The sequence below is a fragment of the Hylobates moloch genome, unplaced genomic scaffold (assembly GCF_009828535.3).
Source record: "Hylobates moloch isolate HMO894 unplaced genomic scaffold, HMol_V3 SCAFFOLD_5, whole genome shotgun sequence".
NCBI classification, from domain to species: domain Eukaryota; kingdom Metazoa; phylum Chordata; class Mammalia; order Primates; family Hylobatidae; genus Hylobates; species Hylobates moloch.
The window spans coordinates 71,403,445-71,428,315 of record NW_026652280.1 but is presented as its reverse complement, the minus strand read 5'-3'; the positions used below and the strand labels follow the sequence as shown (position 1 = coordinate 71,428,315).

General features: G+C 43.5%; 2 protein-coding genes across 5 annotated transcripts in view; one reads left to right on the top strand and one right to left on the bottom strand.

Moving 5' to 3' along the window:
- Positions 1-22,668, bottom strand: PSMG2 (proteasome assembly chaperone 2). Its single transcript, XM_032152858.2, has 7 exons — positions 22,492-22,668; positions 18,701-18,872; positions 12,653-12,711; positions 6,778-6,896; positions 5,097-5,270; positions 1,120-1,240; positions 1-302 (listed from the first exon to the last, which is right to left on the bottom strand). The coding sequence occupies exons 1-7, from the start codon at positions 22,546-22,548 to the stop codon at positions 210-212; spliced, it is 795 nt and encodes a 264-aa protein (XP_032008749.1). The 5' UTR covers positions 22,549-22,668; the 3' UTR covers positions 1-209.
- Positions 22,669-22,912: 244 nt separating this feature from the next.
- The window catches only part of SPIRE1 (spire type actin nucleation factor 1), a 280,087-nt gene continuing 278,128 nt past the window's right edge, over positions 22,913-24,871 (top strand). For all 4 annotated transcript variants that reach the window (XM_058438667.1, XM_058438665.1, XM_058438666.1 and 1 more), the window contains exons 1-2: positions 22,913-23,170; positions 24,533-24,688. In XM_058438667.1, the coding sequence (XP_058294650.1) occupies positions 23,108-23,170; positions 24,533-24,688 (219 nt within the window). In that variant the 5' untranslated portion in view covers positions 22,913-23,107. The remainder of the gene's footprint in view (positions 23,171-24,532; positions 24,689-24,871) is intronic.

Sequence of the window (24,871 nt, the reverse complement as noted above, 5' to 3'; positions counted from 1 at the left end):
TTACTTAGGAGATAAAATTTTATTGTACAAAATTTACATTTGTTGTATATGATGAAAAGCATGGCAAAGAGACCCTTAATCTTTTTTCTTTGATATTTACTGTGAAAGTAATTTCCTAATACCAGATCATACAATTTTTTTATATAGAATGTTTGACAGCTGTGTTGGTAGTAAGTGTTTTGGGTATAAGGTAGAAAACGGAAACTAGATCAAAATAGTGCAGGGGGAAGACCACTGCCAAAGAGTAATCTCCAAGAACTTGGTATTTTCCACCGTGAGGCAGATGCTGTGGGGTCATCGCTCTGTAATTGAAGAACAAAATATTTTAATCTTTAAACTTTACCACCAAATCTCCTTTTAAAGTGAATTATAAAACTCTCCTTTTGTGTTCCTTTTGGTTGACACTTTTATAGCCAGGTTTTATTGTTAAGGAAAATAAAGTTTGTCTTCCTGTCAACTGAAGATAAATTTCTTTAAGTTGCAAATTATAAAGATATACCAGAAAGGCTGTAGATGAAGTTTATTAGGGAAAATCACATTCAAAAAGAATAGGGGTTAAAAAAAAAATCAGCATCATGTGATTTGTTATCAATTTATTCTTGGCAAAAGCATGAATTAAAAAGCTAGTTACCCACCTTAGAAAGCAGCCTCATGAGGTGTTCTGTTATGCCTAAAGGCTAACTCACTTCCCTGTGTGTAATACTCTCATTTCATAATAGAGAAAAATATCAACTGTAATACATATTCAACAGCTACAGTACTGCTCACATAGCAATACTTTCTACTTCCCTAAAAAAATTCCTGAATTCCACAGAGGGCTTGTTTATTATTGCAAGACTATGTCTGGCATAATTAATCTAACATGAATAGTAAGTACAATGAAAAACTAAGGATTTTCCTTTTTGGAAAGTCAGCTTTAATGAAACAAGTGTAAATAATAGGTCGGTTAACTGCCCTCTAATTTTCAGAAGTTCAGCTTAAACTAAATTTTATGTAAAGATATGTCTATATTTAACATAAATGTTCACTTATTTGGTCTACTTAGGTAGTATATAAAGTGCAAGTTAATGAATACACACAACCAGACAAAGAAGAGGCTTAAGCTATAATAGAACTTACAAGTGGTTTGATTATCTGAAGCCACTCATTAAGATACTCAACAAGACCTAATGCATCTGGGATGTTGTCCCCTTCTGAAACAAATTTCAGCAGAACTGCCATTTGGATATCTTTAGAACAGCTACAAGAAATAAAAATAAGAATCAGTATTCTTTCACAGGTACAAGAGCTGACTCTAGTGTGTCTGTTTTTACAGCTACAATAACCTGCCTGGTTTAGGAAAGGAAAAGATGCCACATCATAAGATCACTTATCATCTCCCTTTGCCCCACACAGAGTTTTCTACTTGTGAGAGCAGGCCCCTGTAACACCCACTGGGGAACATGCACGATCATGCCTCACCCCACGGCTGCATGAAAAAGCAGCCTTTCTGTCCTTGGCTATAGCAGATAAGGTATGTTCTGATCTACTCCCCAAACCTACTTCAGAAGACAGTAATTTTCAGAAGCACCACAGCAGAGACTGAAAGAAAATAATACCTAGTTACTATCTAAAGCAGTGAGGGAAACTGTGGAAGAGAATGGAATCATTAAAGGAAAGAAAAGTTTCTACTTCTTCCAAAGACGTTAGTATGTGTTAAGCATTATCTGCAAGTTTTATGACAATCCCTGTAATAATCCTGAGGAAGCTATAATTAGCTCCGTTTTATAAATGAATCAGTTTGGAATAATGGGAACAAGGACAGACACCAGGATTCAGATTCTAGCTCTTTCAACTTACCAGATATGTTGGGCAAGTTACTTAACCAGGGGTGTTCCTCATCTGTAAAAGGGGGATGATAATGGAACCTACTTCACATGTTGTTGTGAGGTTGAAAGGAGGTAGTGGAGGCAAAATGCTTAAAACAGTGACCACATAGTAAACATGACAGAAGTATTAGCTACTCTTATGAGGGAACAGGTTTAAAGAGATTGAATATAGGCCGGGCGCACTGGCTCATGCCTGTAATCCCAGCACTTTGGGAGGCCGAGGCGGGCAGATCATTTGAGGTCAGGAGTTCGAGACCAGCCTGGCCAACACAGTGAAACCCCATCTATTAAAAATACAAAAATTAGCCGGGCGTGGTGGCGGGCGCCTGTAGCTACTCAGGAGGCTGAGGCAGGAGAATCGCATGAGACAGAGCAAGACTCTGTCTCCAAAAAAAAAAAAAAAAGAGAGATTGAATACAGTTAACATGCCCAAAGTTCTATATCTAGTAAGTGGCAGAGATGGGACATGAACTTAGGTCTCTCTAACTCCAAAACATAGTCTTCTATCACACTACAAACGCCTCAAGCTAGTGATGAGATGGAGATACACCAATGCAAAAAGTTTACTGCTTGCCAATAAATGCAAAAATTATTCCTAACACCCTAAAACCCAGAACTGTGAGAAAAATGCCATGCCAAAACTTGAAAGCACGAGACTAAAAGAGAAGAGAGCTACAGAAATAAAAGTGAGCCTAGTTCTAAGGAAGGAAAGGCACTGAGGAGACTCTGATGTGTACGTTTGGAAGTCTCAGATGATACCAGACTAACTTTAGTTTCTGTCTCTAAAAACTACAAAGTAGAAACTGTTAGCCCCACTCACACTAGCCCAGTACTTGGTTCTCAAATACCTTAGGGGCTCTCAATCTTTGTATGGAACCACTATGAGCTCTGATGGCTCAGAAAATTCCAGTTCCTAAATGCCTCTGCTGTGATGGCCTTAGGCAAGGCTCTCGCCTGGAGAAGGCTGGCTCCCAGGCTGTGCTTGCATTTTCAAGGCTCTAACTTGGAAAGTGCAGGGGTATGCTCTTCAGCTTATCGCACCTCTTATTAGTTTGTAACACAGTGTGGGATAATCATTTCAATATTACCCTCTGGTCTTCTGTTAAAAAGAAAGGCAGAGGATGACTATTTTATTACTTTTTTTATTTGGAACTATTTTATTCTGGTTGATACAACTGAGTATTTTAAATATTGTTTCTTAGGGTAAAATCTGCATTTCCTGAATGTTTGATGCTGAGTAGGTCTAACTTTTATAAGACTTTCTGTTTATCAATGCTAACTTTGTGGGCAAGCTTATAGCTATCCAGAAGCTGTTCTTTGCCTGTCCTCATAGTTTAACCCTATACCCATGGCTTAGAATTCAGAAAAAGACCCAAGGAGACAGACTCCCGGACTCTTATGAGCACCACCCCTGCCCTCTGATCCTCTGCCCTGTATTTCCAGTCGCCTCGGCCTCCCTGTAGTCTTAACTCATTTCCTCCACTCAGCAAGACCACTGTGCTCTGCTTGGTATCCGCGCCCTGTGCTGCAGGCCAGAACGTATCTCCAAGCAGAAAGCTGGGCAACTATAGACGTAAAATTTGCCTTCTCTTAGGGATGACAGCTGTGTGCTGCCTGTAGTCCAATGTCTGGAAAACAGTTGTTTCATAAATTCTGTCAGGTTCCAGTTTTTTTATGGCAGGAGGGCAAGTCAGGTATCAGTTACTCTGTCATGGTCAGAAGCAAAAGTTTAGGAGGTCTGGTTGGTAAAGTAAGTGCAACAAAGTACAGAAGAGGTGGAGTGCAGTGGGAGTGCAGATGGGCAACTTCCTTGTCTAGAAGACTGGAAAAGGCAAGACTGCAGACAGGAGGTGAAGGGTAAGTTGACTCTTAGAAAGGAGGTGGGTGTTTGCCAAGGGGTACAAGAGAGGAACGGAACAAAAACATGAGGGAAATGAGAAAATACTGAGATGAGTGAAAATGAAAACACAACATGTCAAATCGTAGGGCATGCAGTGAAAACAGCGCTAAGAGGAAAAGTTACAGCTGTAAACACATTCAGTAAAAAAGAAAAAAAAACTTTTAAATCAATAACCTAAGTTTACACTTTGGAAAAGAGAAAAAAGAGCAAACCAAATCCAAAGCTAGCAGAAGAAAATAACGATTAGATAAGAGAGAAATAATAGAGAATAATAGAATAATAGAGAATAGAAAAACAATAATCAGCAAAATCAAAATTGGTTCTTCAAAGACAAACAAAACTGACAAATCTTTAGCTAGCTTGACTAGGAAAAAAAAAGACAAGACTCAAATTATTAAAATAAGAAATGAAAATGGGAACATCAACACCAATTTTACAGAAATAAAGTTGGGAGTTATTATTTATGGGTACAGATTTTTTATTTAGTATGATGACAAAGTTCTAGAAGTAGACAGTGCTGATGGATGCAGATGCTGTGAATTACTTAATGGCACTTGACTGTACACTTAAATATAGTTAAAATGTATGATAAATGTATGTAAATTTTGCATGATGTGTATTTTACCACAATTAAAAAAAAGTGTGCGTGTAGAGGTTGCAAAGAATAAGTATTAGAATCCCTAAAAAGTCACACAAAATAAAAGCATTAAATATGGCTTTTCAGAAACCAATTCTTCTGTAACCAAGTTTAAATCTTTCCCCTAAATGCAAGAGCTCTAAAATAGTACCAGTTTTATAAATATATTTTCTTTTTTTTCTTTTTTTCTTTTTGAGACGGAGTTTTGCTGTCTCCCAGGCTGGAGTGCAGTGGCATGATCTCCGCTCACTGCAAACTCTGCCCCCCAGGTTCACGCCATTCTCCTGCCTCAGCCTCCCTAGTAGCTGGGACTACAGGTGCCCACCACCAGGCCCGGCTAATTTTTTGTATTTTTAGTAGATACAGGTTTTCACCATATTAGCCAGGATGGTCTCGATCTCCTGGTCTTGATCTCCTTACCTCGTGATCCGCCCACCTCGGCCTCCCAAAGTGCTAGGATGACAAGCGTGAGCCACCACGCCCGGCCTATCAATATATTCTCAAAGTTTCAGTAAGTAATCCAATACATTCCCTGACTTAATTTCGGTTTTTTTTGTTGTTGTTTTTTGTTTGAAACGGAGTCTTGCTCTGTCACCCAGGCTAGAATGCAGTGGCACGATCTCGGCTCACTGCATTAATTTCATTTTTAAGTAAAGTGGGAAACAAATGAACAGGCGGCAAACAAACTCACCTTTCATCATAGAGTGTTTTTGTGATACCTCCTCCTGGAACACGGATACAAAACTCGGAATCATCTATTTCAGGAATGCACCGGCTTTTTTCCATCTCTTGCCAGTTAAGGCTCTTTATTTTATTTTGAACACTTCTTTGCATGGAAGGTGTAAGTAGGTACCGGAAGGGAGTACTAGAAATAATCATATAGTTAACTTTTTAAAAACTCACAAATACAAACTCTAAGGCAAACATTGGTTCTTTAGCTAAAATTCTCTTGGTCTCCATATATTCTCCTGCACAGGCAAAACACAAGTTTCAGCAGACTTAAGTAAAAAATATTGCTCTGATTTGCTACTTATTTACTTAGGAGACAATATAAAAAGATAGAAACACTTACGCAAGTCCATTGCAAAAATTTCCCACAGCTTTGCTCCCTTCTGCCATGAAGCCTAAAATGCCTTTTGTGAAAGTTCTGGAAATTAGCTCATTTTGAAAGGTAACTCTTGGCTTATTGGTATTTTTTCATCCTGGTTTTATAGGTGTGTAAGTGATAAAAGTTATGATCTACACCACCTACAAAGGTTACAGTGAGCCAAGACTGCGCCTCTGCACTCCAGCCTGGGTGACAGAGCGAGACTCTATCCCTGAAAGAATAAAATATAAAAAAATAAATGATCTAAATGCTACATCTTGGGGCCGGGCGCGGTGGCTCACACCTGTAATCCCAGCACTTTGGGAGGCCCAGGCAGGCGAATTACCTGAGGTCAGAAACTTGAGACCAGCCTGGCCAACATGGTGAAGCCCAGCCTCTACTAAAATTACAAAAATTAGTGTGGCGTGGTGGCAGGTACCTGTAATCCCAGCTACTTAGGGGGCTGAGGCAGGAGAATCGCTTGAATCCAGGAGGTGGAGGTTGCAGTGAGCTGAGATTGTGCCACTGCACTTCTGCCTCGGTGACAGGGCAGGACTCCGTCTCAAAAATAAATAAATGAAAGCTACATCTTGGAGTATAAGAGTATTCCATATGTTATCAACTTTATGTGATAATGATAGCTTATAGTTCTATTTCTGGGATACTTTGTCTTACATTTAAGAGCTCACTCTGACATGCCAGGGAGCTACACTTTAGGCAAGTGGATTTCTGCAAATATCAATGGTTGCACGTGGCCAGGTGCGGGGGGGCTCATGCATGCAATCCCAATACTTTGGGAGGCTGAGGCAGGCAGCTGCTTGAGCCCGGGAATTCCAGACCAGCCTGGGCAACATATTGAGACCCTGTCTCTACAAAAAGTAAATGTTTTTTAAAAAATGGTAGCATATATGGAAATAACTAAAAATATTAATCTTTCAAAAGTTATCAACCAATAAATCTGGAGTACCTTTTCTGCTTATTCTCTTCAATTAGCTGAGCTCTGTGATGTTGCCATGCATGTGACAGGAAACACTAAAAACATGGTTCCCAAACTCTCTCTACACGATGTCTTCCCCATGCCCCAACTCTACTAAGCTCACATGAACTGAAAAGATCTGCCTAACTGTACTCCCTCCCATCTCCCGACCTTCTCTTACCCCCCTCTTTCTAAACTCCAGTGAGAAGAGGTAAGGATCTACATGGCTTTTAAAGTTTAACTTTTTAATAGAGAAATTATCATAGTATGAACCATACCAAAAATAACTTTCCAGAGGCAGGAACATACCTACGAAGCTGCAGATCATTACGCTGATATGAATGACTGCTCGAAAGAACAATGACTCTGGCACAGCCACTGCTTTTCACCCAGGAAAGCAGTTTTTCACAGAATGGCTTTGATTTATACTTTGCACACCATTGAGGGAATAAAAAGAAAATCTACAAGTTAGTCTTAGAGCTTACAAACATTCTATATACTATTTCAACTTTATGTAATGATATATAATTTATATATACTGAAATTATTTTCAGATCCACTTACTGTGCTTAAACCAAAAGTGAATGATAAAGAAAAATGAATTATCTAATGTATCTTTATAATTAAGAAATCAATGGCCATGCATGGTGGCTCACGCCTGTAGTCCCAGCACTTTGGGAGGCAGGCGGATCACCTGAGGTCAAGAGTTCAAGACCAGCCTGGCCAACATGGTAAAACCCCATCTCTACTAAAAATACAAAAATTAGCTGGGAATGGTGGCAGGTGCCTATAATCCCAGCTACTCAGGAGGCTGAGACAGGAGAATCACTTGAACCCGGGAGGTGAAGGCTGCAGTGAGCCGAGATTGTGCTATTGCACTCCAGCCTGGGCAACCAAGTGAAACTCTGTCTCAAAAAAAAAAAAAAAAAAGAAATCAATGAATCAGGAGGAATCTAGATTTCAAAAAAATTCTATTGTGATGGACAAAGGAAAATTTCCCAGTTCTCTACTTAAGTAATCTATTGTTACCTAATAACCAAAACATGGTCATCTGTGAAGGGTTCTCGCCAGAAATTTGTGACCCGAATCTGGTCACATGGAAACAATCAGATGAATGGAGAATGCTCCACATCCGGCCCCGATTCCTCAAAGGCGTCAATATTGTAAAGAAAGAAAGAGGGGCAGGCTAGTTTTACTCTGAAGGATAACAACTAAAAAGATGTAACAGCCAAATACAACCTGTGAACCATGAATGGATCCAGAATTGAAGGATATTTTCGGAACAGCTGTGGAAATTTGAATATGTTGGATGATGCTCCTGAATAAACTCATTAAATGCTGGTTTTCTTGGGTATGGTAACAGTGTCCTTGTTCTTGAAAGATGTGTGTGGAAGTATGTAGGGGTGACACATGATGACATTGCTAGCCTACTTCTGGATTGTTTCGAAGAAGGAAACTGTGTACACGCATAGCGAGAGATCAAGCAGGTGTGGCAAGACGATCACAGCTGGTAAAATCTGGAATGTGGGTTATAAAATTTCAGGGGGAACCCGCTTTATGAAAATTTTTCAAAGACTGCTCATAAAATAACTATTCAATAAAATTTAAAATGCAGGTAAGAAATGCAGGCTAACTTTTAAAGTAAGAAGGTAGTCTAGCATAGCGGTTAAAAGAGGCAGGTTCTGAGCCAGGCATGGTGGCTCACTCCTCTAATCCCAACACTTTGGGAGGCCGAGGTGGGCAGACTGCTTGAGCCCAGGAGTTAAAGACCAGCCTAGGCAATATAGTGAGACCCTGTTACTACAAAAAAAAAAAAAAAAAAAATTATTATGCATGGCGGTGCACGTCTGTAGCCCCAGGTACTCAGGAGGCTGAGGTGGGAGGATCATTTGAGCCTGGGAGGTCAGGGCTGTTGTGAGCCATAGTTGTGCCACTGCACTCCAGCCTGGGTGGAGTGATACCCTGTCTCAAAAGATAAAAAAAGCGACAAGTAGAAGGAAAAGAAAAGAGGCAAGCTGTGGAGCCAGGCTGCCTGGGCTAGAATGCTGGTCCTGCCTCCCTAAGATCATGTGTCAGGCAACTGCTTAACCTTTCTGTACTTCAGTGTTTCCTTTGAAAAATGAGGATATTAGTACCTATCTTATAGGACTGTCATGAGAATTAAGTAATAAATATAAGGTACTTAGAACAGTATCGGCGCAAAGAATCAATGCTTAGCAAATGTTTGCCATTTTGAAATCATTCTTGTGGCCGGGCAGGGTGGCTCACACCTGTAATCCTAGCACTTTGGGAGGCTGAGGTGGGCGGATCACAAGGTCAGGAGATTGAGACCATCCTGGCTAACACGGTGAAACCCCATCTCTACTAAAAATACAAAAAAATTAGCCAGGCCTGGTGGTGGGCGCCTGTAGTCCCAGCTACTCAGGAGGCTGAGGCAGGAGAATGGCATGAACCCAGGAGGTAGAGCTTGCAGTGAGCTGAGATCATGCCACTGCGGTCCAGCCTGGGCAACAGAGCGAGACTCCGTCTCAAAAAAAAAAAAAAATCAGTCTTTACTTCCAGCTGCCAAAAATTTCAATTATACATTAAATAATTTCTCAACTTACACTGATTAGAAGGAAAACAAAAAGCCATGTGGCACAATGTAAAAATGTTACCAACTCTAACTGCAAAACTTTGGGTATATAATGTTAACTAAAGAAAGCAGTGATTCTAATATAAGAATTAAAAATAATATTAGCAGCACTACTCATGATAGTCTCAAACTGGAAATAATCAAATGTAGCATCAAAAGTACCATGGACAAATTATGGCTTATGTATACAACTTAACACTGCACAGAACTGAGAATGAATGAATTATGGCTACTTCCAACAACATGGGTGAACCCTGCAAACGGAATGTTGAGAAAGGAAGCTAGATGCTGTAAGTATATACCACAGAATTCCACCAATAGAATACTGGCTAGGACGCATTATGGGGTCCTCTGGAATGCTGACAATGCTCTATGTCTTCATCTGAAAGCTAGTTTCACAGAGGGTTTACTCTGTGAAAATTCACCAAGCTGTATATTTATGATTTGTGCACTTTTCTCATGTATGTCATACTTCGATAAAAAGTTAAAATAATGGCTGGGCACAGTGGCTCATGCCTGTAACCCCAGCACTTTGAGAGGCTGCGGCGGGCAGATCACCTAAGGTCAGGAGTTTGAGACCAGCCTGGCCAACATGGCAAAACCCCATGTCTACTAATAGTAAAGTACAAAAATTAGCCAGGTGTGGTGGCGGGCACCTGTAATCCCAGCTACTCAGGAGGCTGAGGCAGGAGAATCACTTGAACCCGGGAGACAGGTTGCAGTGACCCAAGATTGCGCCACTGCACTCCAGCCTGGGTGACAAGAGCAAGACTCCATCTCAAAAAAAAGAAGTTAAAATAAAAAGTACTATGCAGTTAACCATGTCACTAAAATCCTGTATTTCTAACCTCCTGAAAAGATGATACCTCAGGTTATTCCAAAAAATCCCTCAGCAAATATTTACTAAGAGTTTCTCTACACGCATGACACTATCATACGAGCTGGGGATATAAGAGTAAATGACACTTCATCATTCCTTTCAGAAGCTTACTTTCGGCTGGCTGTGGTGGCTCACACCTGTAATCCCACTACTTTGGGAGGCTGAGGTGGGCAGATCACCTGAGGTCAAGAGTTCGAGACCAGCCTGGCCAACATGGTGAAACCCCATCTCTACTAAAAATACAAAAATTAGCCAGGTGTGGTGGCGGGCACCTGTAATCCCAGCTACTCAGGAGGCTGAGGCAGGAGAATCACTTGAACCCAGTAGGCGGAGGTTGCGGTGAGCTGAGATTGCACCACTGCACTCCAGCCTGGGTGACGAGTGAAACTCCATCTCAAAAAAAAAGAGGGCCGGGCACAGTGGCTCACGCCTGTAATCCCAGCACTCTGGGAGGCTGAGGTGGGTGGATCACCTCAGGTCAGGAGTTCGAGACCAGCCTGGCCAACATGGTGAAACCCCATCTTTACTAAAAATACAAAACTTAGCCGGGCACAATGGCACACGTTTGTAATCCCAGCTGCTTGGGAGGCTGAGGCAGGAGAATCACTTGAACCCAGGAGGCGGAGGTTGCAGTGAGCTGAGATCATGCCATTGCACTTAGGGGAAGCTGAAGCATGAACTGCTTGAGCTCAGGAATTCAAGATCAGTCTGGGCAACGTGGCGAAACCCCACCTCTACAAAAAAATACAAAAATTAGCCGGGCATGGTGGTACACGCCTATAATCCCAGCTACTTGGGAGGCTGAGGCCGGAGAATGACTTGAGCCTGGGAGGCAGGTTGCAGTGAGCCAAGATCATGCCACTGCACTACAGCCTGGGTGACAGAGCAAGAGAGACCCTGTTTCAAGAAAAAAAAAAAAAAAGGAAGAAAGGATTGTTTAGGAGGGCCTTTCTGATGAGGAAACATTTAAGAAAACACTAAAGGAGGCAAACCCTTTTGAGTCTCCAAGAAAATGAATTCTGGCAGAGAAACTAGTGGAAAGACTGAGACAGGATGAGCTTAATGTCTAACAACACAGGGAAGCCAGTGTGGCTGCAGGTTAGGCTCTGCAGAGCAGCAGTCTGGCAGAGCTCCTGTGAGCATGACTCTTGTTATGCTGGCTCTTTGCAAATGGGGCTCCTGCAAATAGAACGTTGAGTAGTGACTGAGGAACTGAATTTTAAATTTATGAATTAAACTGTAAATAGTTACATGTGGCTAGTGGCTACTGTATTAGACAGCATAGATATACAGCCTCATAGGCCACAGTAAGGGCTGTGAATTTCAAACCATCCCCAAAGAGTTAAAGAAACCAATGACTAACAGAAAGTCTTGAGTTTGGGCTGGGCATGGCTTACACCTGTAATCCCAGCATTTGAAAGGCCAAGGCGGGTGGATCACTTGAGGGCAGGAGTTGGAGACCAGCCTGGCCAACATGGTAAAACCCCGTCTCTACTAAAAATACAAAAATTAGCCAGTGTGGTGGCGTGTCCCTGTAATCCCAGAGGCTGAGGCACGAGGATCACTTGAAGCCAGGACGGCAGAGGTTGCAGTGAGTTGAGATCACATCAGTGCACTTAAGCCTGAGCAACAGAGGAGACTGTCTCAAAAAAAAAAAAAAAGAAAAAGAAAAAGAAAAAGAGGGTAGCAGGTAAGAAATTACTTGCTAAAATACTGAAACTTCCTCCCCTTATGGGATAAAAGAACTGTCTGAAATTGGTTGGAACCAATATGGCCAAGTGGAGTCTGCAGAGAACAAGCTTGCTGGTGTCGCAAGCTGACTCTCCAGCGCCACGTTTCATACTCACTCCCCTTAATTGGCACATGAGCCCTATGAGTTCGCATGAAGAGATAACTGTGCATGCCCAAGGACCTTCCAGATCTCCCCTTTCCTTCCATCACTCACCTACTGATCTCAGAATCCACCCTCTGAACCTTTTCTAATAAAAACACTGCCTTGAAGCCAGCACAGGGAGGCAGATTTGAGCTCCACTCCTGTCTCCTTGGGAGTCAATTTGCAATATAAAGCCTTTCTTGTCTCAAAAACCTGGGGTCACAGTGCATCAGGAAGCGAGCCCCTTTTCCTGGATCACAATTTTGAGTGAGAGGAGAAGCCACTGGAGGGTTTCAAAGAGAGCAGTGATGTGGTGTAAGTTTAGAGGATCGTCAGTACTGCTGTTTGTGGGAGGTAGATTGGCAAGTTAGAGTTAGGGGCATGAAGATGACTGGTTTGGACTCAATGATAACAGTGGAGGAGGAAAGAAGTCAGATTCAGAATATTTTATGACACATACATAATTTGACATATACATAGTTTATATGTAGATGCCACCAGCTGAAATGTAATACAAATGGAATAAACCTCTAATATTAATATGCTTACATTTTTTTCACCAATGCTACCCGAACTGAAAATATGTAACACTCAAGATAAAAGCCCTACTTCCTTTCTATATAATCATGAAAAGATGGTAACACATCTGAAATATTGTAAGATTATTTCTCTATAGAATCAGATCTTAACTGTACATATGGTAAAAACAGTAGTAATTTTTGAATCTTAATTCCTAATGTTACTTATATTCTCATTACACTTTAATAAACAAAAAGGCAAACTACAACATACTAACCTTAATAAAAATGGATCTTAACTGTAGAGCCACCAGCTTTCTTGAAGGCAATGAATACACTATAAAAACAAGAAGAAAATGAAATCATATGATAGTAAAGTTATACAACTTGAAATTATTATGGTAAATAAAAATTGAATTATAATATCTTTTGCAATTAAATATTTTCAATAATTAAAATACAGAACATATATGTCATCTGGTTAAAATAAGACCTTTTAGAAGTACCTTAAAATGACCCAGTGGGCTTTATTCTATGGAACAGATTCATTTCTGAAAAGTTAACTGTAAGAAAATATCAAAAATTATTTTTCTTCTGACTTTAACTGCAAAACCAGAGAAGTATTCCCCTGAAAATTTCTGGTATTATGACAAATAAAATCATCCTTAAGAAAACTGAACTTTTTAGCTTTTGATATTCTCCCCTCTTGTCTCCAGAGAACAGCAACACTCATTGGGATTAATAGAAGGAACAGTAAAAGGTAGGAGAACGTTAGCCATGTAATAAAATCCTGAAATAGGTACGTGTGTTCCTTAGAACTTTTTAAAGGATCTGAAATAACATAAAATGTCGTGTGAGTCAATGTGTTTGTATTTTTTACTGGGAAAAGGATCCATAGCTTTCATCAGATTCTACAAGGGGCGCACTCTAGAGATGCTTAAGGCTTCCCTGCCCAACTTCACTTTTAAGAATGAGAAGCAGCTGGGCACGCTGACTCATGCCTGTAATCCCAGCACCTTGGGAGGCCGAGGCGGGCGGATCACAAGGTCAGGAGATCAAGATCATCCTAGTGAACACGGTGAATGAAACCCCATCTCTACTAAATAAAAAAATTAGCCAGGCTTGGTGGCAGGCACTTACAGTCCCAGCTACTCAGGAGGCTGAGTCAGTAGAACGGCGTGAACCCAGGGGGCGGAGCTTGCAGTGAGCAGAGATGGCGCCACTGCACTCCAGCCTGGGTGACAGAGCGAGACTCTGTCTCAAAAAAAAAAAAAAAAAATTAGAAGCTCCTGTCTGAGTCAGGGACAAAATAGTCTCTAAGGACACAGGATTACTACTGCGCTAAGGGGTAAGTGTTGGTTACTATAAACAGATTGCAAATAACGGCAAATCCTTTGGTGGATCAGGTCTCTACTGTTACAGGTCTTTTGGCGATTGTCTCCTACGGCTGGTGTGATGTGGTGTGGCTGGGGGGTATGCTGAACTCAGCAAATCTAGCAAGCACCAGGTATATTCAGTCCAAAGGAAGTTTAGGAATTAGGGAAAAGGGTATAAATTTAGGGAAAAGAGACTAAGGCACAGATTACTCAGCCTCTAACCTATCTGTGACAAACACATGTAGTCCAATTCAACTGACCTAGGTTTGAAAAGAATGTAGCTGTAGGGGGTGGGCAGGCTTAGCTTTTTAAAATGTAAGCTACCACTTCTTCGGTGATAGCAATACTCTCCTCATCAGCGTATCATACAATTCTTTTTTTTTTTTTTTTTTTTCTGAGACAAAGTCTCGCTCTGTCACCCAGGCTGGAGTGCAGTGGTGCAATCTCAGCTCACTGCAACTTCTGCCTCCCAGGTTCAAGTGATTCTTGTGTGTCAGCCTCTCAAGTAGCTGGGATTACAGGAGCACACCACCACGCCTGGCTAAGTTTTGGTTTTTGTTTGTTTGTTTTTTAAGACAGAGTCTCGCTCTGTCACCCAGACTGGAGTGCAATGGTGTGATCTCGGCTCACTTCAACCTCCACCTCCTGGGTTCAAGCGATTCTCCTGTTTCAGCCTCCCAAGTAGCTGGGATTTCAGGCGCACACCGTCACAATGGGTTAATTTTTTGTATTTTAGTAGAGACGGAGTTTCATCGTGTTACCTAGGCTGGTCTCGAACTCCTGAGCTCAGGCAATCCATCCGTCTCGGCCTCCCAAAGTGCTAGGATTACAAGCGTGGACCACTGTGCCCAGCCTATGCAATTCTTTTTGTTGTTAGGTTCCTGTTTCCTAGTACTTTTTTCTTCTGATGTGATACATTATGAAAGCAACAACACCTGTTCTGTATTCTGCCCCAAAACATTAACCTTTTATCTAATCAAGCCTTTAGAGCTAACTCCAGTTACAGAAAATACAGGGGCTAGAACAACAAGCCAAATGACAAGGGGACGTCGTAATCAGACAAATCAGAAGGTGGGACATTGTATAAAACAACACACCCAGTCTTTTCTTCAATAAATCGGTTTGTGATGAAAAAAAAGGGACTGCTCTAGAGTAAAAGAGATTTCAAGGGCACGGCACAACAATCGGATATATGAGGAGTCTTCAAAAAGTTCATAGAAAATGTGTACTTATGAAAACATTTTGCACCAAAATAAACTTGTACTGACTTGGTATAACACACCTGAAAACGATCTGGTTTGAGGCACTAAGAAGGATAAGACATTAAGTGCCCCTATCAGAGCAACATGAATTCTGCTTAAACTGAAGCAAGAACATCAAATTTAATGGCGAAGCTTGGGTAGATAAATGGTGAAATCACAGATGCTTTAAAAGGGGCGGGCGCGGTGGCTCAGGCCTGTAATCCCAGCACTTTGGGAAGCCAAGGTGGGCAGATCATGAGGTCGGGAGATGGAGACCATTCTGGCTAACACGGTGAAACCCTGTCTCTACTAAAAAATACAAAAAATTAGCCGGGCGTGGTGGTGAGCGCCTGTAGTCCCAGCTACTTGGGAGGCTGAGGTGGGAGAATGGCGTGAACCCAGGAGGCAGAGCTTGCAGTGAGCCGAGATCGTGCCACCGCACTCCAGACTGGGCGACAGAGCAAGACTCCATCTCAAAAAAAAAAAAAAAAAAAGTTTATGAGGGCTGGGCGCGGTGGCTCATACCTGTAATTCCAGCACCTTGGGAGGCCAAGGCGGGTGAACTGCCTGAGGTCAGGAGTTCAAGACCCACCTGGGCCAACATGGTGAAACCCTGTCTCTACTAAAAATACAAAAATTAGGCCGGGTGTGGTGGCTCATGCTTGTAATCCCAGCACTCTGGAAGGCCAAGGTGGTTGGATCACCGGAGGTCAGGAGTTCAACACCAGCCTGACTAGCATGGTGAAACCTCATCTCTACTAAAAATACAAAATATTAGCTGGGCGTGGGGGCGTGCACCTGTAATCCCAACTACTCCGGAGGCTGAGGCAAGAGAATCGCTCGAACCCGGGAGGTGGAGGTTGCAGTGAACCAAAATCGTGGCATTGCACTCCAGTCTGGGCAACAAAACTGTCAAAAAAAAAAAAAATACAAAAATTAGCTGGGCGTGGTAGTGAGCGCCTACAGTCCCAGCTTCTTGGGAGGCTGAGGCAGGAGCATCTCTTGAACCCAGGAGGCAGAGATTGCAGTGAGCCGAGATCCTGCCACCACACTCCAGCCTGTGTGACGGAGTGAGACTCCATCTCAAATCAGCCGTGGTGGCTCATGCCTGTAATCCCAGCACTTTGGAGACTGAGGCAGGTGGATCACGAGGTCAGGAGATTGAGACCATCTGGCTAACACGGTGAAACCCCGTCTCTACTAAAAATACAAAAAATTAGCCGGGCGTGGTGGCACGTGCCTGTAATCCTAGCTACTCGGGAGGCTGAGGCAGGAGAATTGCTTGAACCCAGGAGGCGGAGGTTGCAATGGGCCAAGATCGTGCCACTGCACTCCAGCCTGGGCAACAGAGCGAGACTGTCTCAAGAAAACCCCAAAATAAATAAATAAAATAAAATAAAACAAAGTTTATGGGGGCCGGGCGCAGTTGCTCCTCACACCTGTAATCCCAGCACTTTGGGAGGCCGAGGCAGGCGGATCACCTGAGATCAGGAGTTTGAGACCAGCCTGGCCAACATGGTGAAACCCCGTCTCTACTAAAAACACAAAAACAAAAAGTAGTTGGGTGTCCTGGTGGGCACCTGTAATCCCAGCTACTCGGGAGGCTGAGGCAGGAGAATCGCTTGAACCCGGGAGGCAGAGGTGGCGGTGAGCCGAGATCGTGCCATTGAACTCCAGCCTGGGCAACAAGAACAAAACTCTGTCTCAAAAAAAAAAAAAAAAAGAAAGAAAAGTTGTAAGGATTAAATGAATTACATGTAAACGCCGCTGAGCGCAGCGGCTTGTGCCTGTAATCCCAGCACTTTAGGAGGCCAAGGCAGGCAGATCACCTGATTTTGGGAGTTCGAGACCAGCCTGACCAACATGGAGAAACTCCGTCTCTACTAAAAATACAAAACTAGCTGGGTGTGGTGGCACATGCCTGTAATCCCAAATACTCGGGAGGCTGAGGCAGGAGAACTGCTTGAACCTGGAAGGTGGAGGCTGTGGTGAGCTGAGATCACGCCACTGCACTCCAGCCCAGGCAACAAGAGCAAAACTCTGTTTCAAAAAAAAAAAAAGTACATGGCATTTAGCTCATAGTAATACTCAATAAAAGATAGCTGTTATCACTAGTGGAAAGTATACAAATTCTAGGGGCTTTTGTTTTTTAAGATAGGGTCTCACTTTGTCACCCGGGCTGGAGTGCAGTGGCATCATCATGGCTCACTGTAGCCACAACCTCCCAGGCTCAAACAGTCCTCCCAAGTTAGCCTCCTAAGAGGTTGGGACTACAGGTTGGATAATTTTTTTCTTTTTCTTTTTGTAAAGATGGGGTCTCATTTTGTTGCCCAGGCTAGTCTCAAACTCCTGGGCTCAAGTGCTCCTCCTACCTCAGCCTCTCAAAGTGTTGGGATTACAGATGTGCACCAATGCACCCGGTCATGAATTCTGTTTTTAACAATTTACAGTCCTTTATCCTCTGAGGCAGTAACTAAAATTTAGTCTTGTGTTGACAAAGACATCTGTCCTGTAGGAAGTTCAATAATAAGGTCATTTCTCAAATGTACATTTTACTATCGCAAGCTAAGAACAATGATATGGTTAATAAGACACAAAAACCAAAATGCTTCTTCATTTGTCTTTCAATTCACCAAAGGCCTTTCAAGCTCTTCTGTCACCTCTGGATTTGACTTTAAAATGGTAAACAAAAGACTGAAAGATCACCAGAACAGTTAGCCATCAAAGGCAGTAACTGGGTGCTCCCATGCTTCACGATCAACAGGAGCTCTTCTCTTACTCACCTGGTGCTGTGCTGCATTATAACCAGTGTTCCCTGATTAATCAAGCCTGATAGTCCAATGAGGAATTACAAAGATTTACAGTATGGGAAAAGCCTACACCTATTAGTGGCATCAGGCAAGTCAATCTCTTTGAGCCTTATCTATACCATAGTATTATGGATCCTATAATGGATGAAGATGACTATGAGGATGAGGCTTAGTTGACGTAACATATATTAAACCTGTAGGACTGAGTCCAGTGCAATCTACTTTTTGCCTTTCCATATTGTTAGTGATGGTTACACATACCAGTAAGAACAGGAGATAAAACTGAGGATAAAAGGAAAAAAATCCATGTTGAAAAAAAAGGAAATTTAAAAATTCTATAAAAGATACAAGTATGGGCTGGGTGTGGTGGCTCATGCCTGTAATCCCAGCACTTTGGGAGGCCGAGGCGGGTGGATCACCATGTCAGGGTATCGAGACCATGCTGGCTAACACGGTGAAACCCCTGTTTCTACTAAAAAAATACAAAAAATTAGCCAGGCACAGTGGCAGGCGCCTGTAGTCCCAGCTACTTGGGAGGCTGAGGCAGGAGAATGGCGTGAACCCGGGAGGCGGAGCTTGCAGTGAGGGAGATCGCGTCACTGCACTCCAGCCTGGGCGACAGAGAGAGACTCCATCTCAAAAAATAAATAAATAAATAAATAAATAAAGATACAAGTATGATCTTATTCTCAACCTTCGTAAGAGTTGCCATTTACAAGAGGCTAACAACAACTAAAACCAGGACGTAAAAGAATAGGACAATGTGATTGGGTTGTGAATTCTACACAAAGTTGGCACTAAGTAAACATTTGCTACAAAACAATTATCAATAAAGTCTATTTCTAATTTAAAACAACTCTACTTTGTAGCGGAAAAATACAAGGTAAAGTCTTACATACCTTCAGCATTTATACTAAGTTCTGTTGAATTTCCTTCTGCAGTTGCATATGGATTGTTTCCAACCATTGGCACAAGGCAATCGGTATAGAAGTAACCAATCTTAGACATATTCAGTGTAGAAATAATCAAATCCATTGTAAGCTGGCCAACATTTCCAACAGATACTGCTGGCTGAAATTATAAAAGATATGTTCAGTAAGTCACCAAAATTAGCAGCACTTTATTTTTTGAGACGGAGTCTGCCTCTGTCTCCCAGGCTGGAGTGCAGTGGCGCGATCTTGGCTCACTGCAGCCTCTGCCTCCTGGCTTGAAGCAATTCTCCTGCCTCAGCCTCCTGAGCAGCTGAGATTACAGGCACGCATCACCACACCCAGCTAATTTTTGTATTTTTAGTAGAGACAGGGTTTCACCATGTAGGCCAGGCTGGTCTCGAACTCGTGACCTCAGGTGATCTGCCTGCCTCGGCCTCCCAAAGTGCTGGGATTACAGGCATGAGACACTATGCCCGGCGCACTTTTCTAAAATACAAAATATGGGGACAAATTTGGGCAAAAGTTTATAGTTTTGGACATGTAGAATGTGAGTTTCATGTGACCTAACCATGTGGAGACATCCATTAGGTTGTGGAGCTCCTACATGTTCTGGGATGTAGGTAGGGATTTGGCAGCTTCATGATTTTAAGTCATGGGAAAAAGACAGAGTGTGTGTGTGTGTGTGTGTGTGTGTGTGTGTGTGTGTGTGTGTGTGTGTGTGTGTGTGTTTAGTGTGAAAAGGTCACTTCAACCTTTGGGAATGGGTAAAGACGCACTAATAAAGCAAATGGTAAGCAGACCCAAGAGTGCTTCTGTTCATACCTCATAGCCTTTACACTTGCTTTCCCACTGCCTGGAATGTTCTTTCCCGGATCTCTGTATGGCTGTCTCCTTTACCTTTTTCAGGTCTCTAGTCATTTGTCACCTAGGGTGAGTCTTTCCTCGAACGCTGTACTTAAAATTGCAATCCTCACACTCCTTTATTTTTCTCCGTAGCTCTTAACCACTGTATATTTTACTGTTTTGTTTATTACAGGTAAACCACTCTCACTGGAATGTAAGTACACACATCCTCACACTCACTTTATTTTTCTCCGTAGCTCTTAACCACTGTATATTTTACTGTTTTGTTTATTACAGGTAAACCACTCTCACTGGAATGTAAGTTCCATGAGGGCATGAACTTTTGTTGGTTTATTTTACTGCATTCCCAGTGCCTAGAGCAACAATTGACATGTAGTAGGCATTCGATAAGTATTTGTTAAATAGTCTCAAAGGTGGAGGAGGCCCCAGCAGTTGTAGTTAATGAAAATCAGTATCTAGCTATGATGCTATGATGCTTTCAGTACTAATATAACTATTGTCTTCTGTCTAAACTTTTTCAAGTGCTGTGGGCCAGGCGTGTTGGCTCACACATGTAATCCCAGCACTTTGGGAGGCTGAGGCAGGTGGATCACCTGAGGTCAGTGGATTGCACTCCAGACTGGGCAAAAAAGAGCAAAACTCCATCTAAAAAAAAAAAAAAAGTTAAGTATTATTCACTCTACCTAAATTTCTTCCCATTCCCTTACCAACTACATCTAATACATGCCTAATTTTTATTGAGGCTATCCTCCAAGTATCCTTTTAATGTAGCTCCTCCTTTGCATTCTTCCAACAACTTCTTTTGTTTTCTGTCCTTTGGGGTGTTCTCTCAGCATGTTCTCCCACTTTTCACTGTTGTCACCTACCAATTGCCTAGTTACCTCCTGTAATTCCCTTCTCAACAATTTTGCTACTTGGGTTAAACTCTTCTGTACCATCCTTCTTTTCCTCACAATATTGTATTATTCCTGTCAGCACGTAAACATGCTCTAATATCGTTCATTCTTTTTTTTTTTTGCGACGGAGTCTCGCTCTGTCGCCCAGGCTGGAGTGCAGTGGCGCGATCTCGGCTCACTACAAGCTCCGCCTCCCGGGTTCACGCCATTCTCCTGCCTCAGCCTCTCCGAATTGCTGGGACTACAGGCGCCCGCCACCACGCCCGGCTAATTTTTTGTATTTTTAGTAGAGACGGGGTTTCACCGTGGTCTCGATCTCCTGACGTCGTGATCCGCCCGCCTCGGCCTCCCAAAGTGCTGGGATTACAAGCGTGAGCCACCGCGCCCGGCCTAATATCTTTCATTCTAAAAGGCTCTCCCTTGACCCTACATAGCCCTCTAACTGCAACCTCATTTCTTGTGTCTCTACATAGCAAAAATTCTCCAAGTCGTCCACGAAAACATAAGCAGAAACTTTATCTCTTATTAAAAAAAAATTTTTTTTGAGACAGGGTCTCACTCTGTCGCCCCGGCTGGAGTGCAGTGGCACGATTTCAGCTCACTGCAGCCTCTGCCTCCTGGACTCAAGTGATCCTCCCGCCTCAGCTTCCCCGACTCAAGTGATCCTCCCGCCTCAGCTTCCCGAGTAGCTGAGATACAGGTGCAGGAAACCACACCTGGCTAATTTTTATTTATTTATTTCTTTTGTAGAGATGAGGTATCACTATGTTGCCCAGGCTGGTCTTGAACTCCTGAACTCAAGCGATCCTCCTGTACTCGACCTTCCAAAGTGCTGGGATTACAGGCGTGAGCCATCATGCCTGTCTCTGAATTAATGATTGAATATATATTATACAACCCAAATCTTTACTTGTTTTCTATCATTCATTCAACCCACTCCATATGGCTTTCCTCTTCACCACTTCACTGGTAACTGTCCAGGTGACCACCATTAACATGTCGCTAAATCCAAACATACACTTTCTTCACCTTACACGTCTCTGGGCTACTTTTGACATGGCCACTCCCTCCTTTTTGAAACACTCTTCTCTGGGGCTGTGTGTTTTATATGTAGTGAATAAGAATGACAGTTCCAGCTCTCTCCAGCCTTATGCCACTCCAAACAGTGCATTTTCCAATGGTGCCTTCTGGGTTCACAGGGCCTACAGCTTATTCTCTCTCAATGTGTCATTCCAAATTCTTGGCAGTCTTCAAGTCCCCCATGCTTACTGACTCTGTTTTAGACATCCATCTTTCTGAAACGCCTACTTTCCCCTACTCCCAGCCCACAGCCCCTCCATCTTTTACATACTACTTCCTCTATAAAGCCTTTCTTAACAAGCCATCTGTCCCTCCCCTCCCAATTATCTCAGGGCCTTTCTACATCCTTTCAAGCTTCTAGCCTGGCATTTACTGCTCTTACTGATTACACGTTTCCAACTACATTGTAAATTCTTTGAGTCCACGCACCTAGTCTTACTCCAATACTCGCACATAACAGACTTTATTAAAACAATCAATGAATATGAAGAGCGATAAAACTGTGCTAACTACCGGCAAGAGTTAACGTTTATTGCCCTATCAGTAGTTCTCCGGTTAACAACGATAATATGCTAGCTTAAGACTAATTCTAAAACTAGTCGTATAAAGACTTTCTAAGATAAAACTGAAGGATGCCCTGCAAAACGTAAGTTCAGTGTATCTAGAATGTAGGAACACATCACGTTTTACAGGAAACAGAGACTACAAATTGTAGACTTGACTACGTTTGGTTTTACAGCCGACAAAGGTTCTATTTGGACGACTGCCTCCGGCTACAACCTGTTTTTTCCGACCAAGAACCTGAAACAGAAACTAGTACCCTCTTTCTCCCGAGGCACCGCCAAACACCCCGCGTCGGGGTGGCGACACCGCAGGGGACTCGCGAGGCAGCAGCCCCGAGCGCAAACGGAGACTCACCATTAGGAGGGTGAAGCCGGCAAGGTCGGGGGCCGACTCCCCGCAGGGAACGAACATGGTCGCAGTGGGGTGGCCAGCAGGTACTAAGCGCGGCCCTGGAAAGAACTAGGGCAGCAGGAAGGCGGAAGCCCGAGTCCCCGGAGCCTCGCGGGGCGCGGGAGGGTCCTTTGAGTCCCTGGGCGCCGGGCCCTGAGGGCCCGTCCAGCTAACTGCCGGTTCAGAGGGCGGAAAGAGGCCGCCGGGTGGCCGCAAAGAGGGGCCAGCAGCGCTTTCGGAGACCCTGGCAAGCAAGGCGATGGGGTGCGCTGAGGTCTCGGGGTGCGGGGCCCGCGGGGAGGTGGAGCGGCGGGCGAAAACGATCAGGCAGCATGCGGGCCAGCCCCGAGCCTTGTTTGTCCGCCACTGTTTGAAAACAGTTGGCGCCGCCGCCGCCGGGGCCTCAGTTCCAGGTCAGCCCCCGGCCTGACGCGGCGTTGCGTCCCCCGGGAGCTGCGCTAGGCGAACGGCTGAGGCGCTTTGTGCGCCAGTAGCTCCTAACGCTCCCTGGCCCGGCTGGGGCCCCCCAGTAAGGGCGTCTGAGGCGGAGAGAAGCGGCGGGGAGACGCCGGCTGCCAGCATGTCGCTGCCTCCGGAGAAAGCCTCCGAGCTGAAGCAGCTCATCCACCAGCAGCTGAGCAAGGTGAGAGTCGCGGGTGCTGGGAGAGACCGCCGGGCCGAGCCATAACCTTTCCCTCCTGCCCGGCAGCCCCGGGCCGACAGCGGCATCTGCTTGCCGGGACTCTAGCGAGGATTGTGGGGTGCGCAGCGCGGAGTGGGCAGAGCTTTGAGTTTGAGGCAGGAGAGCGTCCTAGCCTCCGAGAAAGAAAACGAGCCGAGCAGGCGCTAGCAAGATTCTGGGGCGATAGAACGAGCGGTCTTGGCGTTTTAGGACGGCCGTGAGAATGAAGCGCTTAGCGAGCGACTTCTGGCAGTCGGATCGAGTGTAAGTTGTATTTGGAGATTTATATTCTGCTGTAAGGTATCAGGATTTTTTTCTTTCTTGAGACGGAGTCTCTCTGTTGCCCAGGCTGGAGTGCAGTGGCACGATCTCGGCTCACTGCAACCTCTTCCTCCCAGGTTTAAGCGATTCTCCTGCCTCAGCCTCCCGAGTAGCTGGGATTACAGGCGCGCGCCACCACGCTCGACTAATTTTTGTATTTTTAGTAGAGACGGGGTTTCACCATGTTGGTCTGGCTGGTCCCGAACTCCTGACTTCGTGATCCGCCCGCCTCGGCCTTCCAAAGTGCTGGGATTACAGGCGTGAGCCTCCGCGCCCGGCCAATGTCAGGGTTTCTTTACCGCTGAAACGTGGGTATCAGCGAAGTTGAACCAGGAGCTTCAATCAGAAATTCTCAAGTCATGGAAGAGAAGTTACTAAAGGGTTTGTAATAACGGAATTTGTTAATATTTCGGAGCTCCAGAAGAACCTCCAGTTTCTGCAGCGCACGCTCGACTGAGTGCAAGATGCTGAAGTGATAAAAGCGACCGTTTATGGTGCCCTTGTGTGCCAGGTGTCTAGCGTCTTTAATCCTCACAACACTATTGTGAGAGGGCACTACAGTGGGTTTTTCCATTCTTATCGGTGACGAAACAGATTTATAAAGGGTAAATAAGTTGGCTCGAGGTTACACATCTACTAAGTTGAAAGCTGGTAAGATTCCCTTATCAGTAGCCAGATCAAAGTATGAAAGTGATAAGATCATACTTTGATCTGCCTACTCCTAGTCCGTGTTCTTTTGATTATACTATACTCCCTCTCAGAAGATTTCCTTTTGGTTGAGTGTTATTTGTGGAGAAATGGTAACAAAGGTGCCAGATAACCAGTGGAGACTATTTCTAGAATTTGTACTCAAAAGATTCATTCTTTAAAAGCTTACCTTTGTTCCCATTCAATTGTGGTAACAATTGTGCATTTACTATTAGCTGGAGAACCCTAAAACTTCAGAAGCAGTATTTGATTGCTTTGTGATGTTATAAATTGTAATGTGAGTTTTCTACCTAGATGGATGTCCACGGCAGAATAAGAGAAATCCTTGCTGAGACTATACGGGAAGAATTGGCACCTGATCAACAACATTTATCAACAGAAGATTTGATCAAAGCCCTTAGACGTCGAGGAATCATTGATGATGTGATGAAAGAACTTAATTTTGTTACTGTGAGTAATCTTTTAGGGAAATAAATGAGAGTATATGTATATACTAATGCATAAGACTGTTTATAAGGTTCCGATGTGGGGCCTTTGCTTTTAGTAAAACCACTTTTAAGGTCATTCTGTTTACTAGTGTCCTTGTTTCAAGTATAGGCTAGCTCTGCCCTTTGAATATACCAAGTAGTTTTG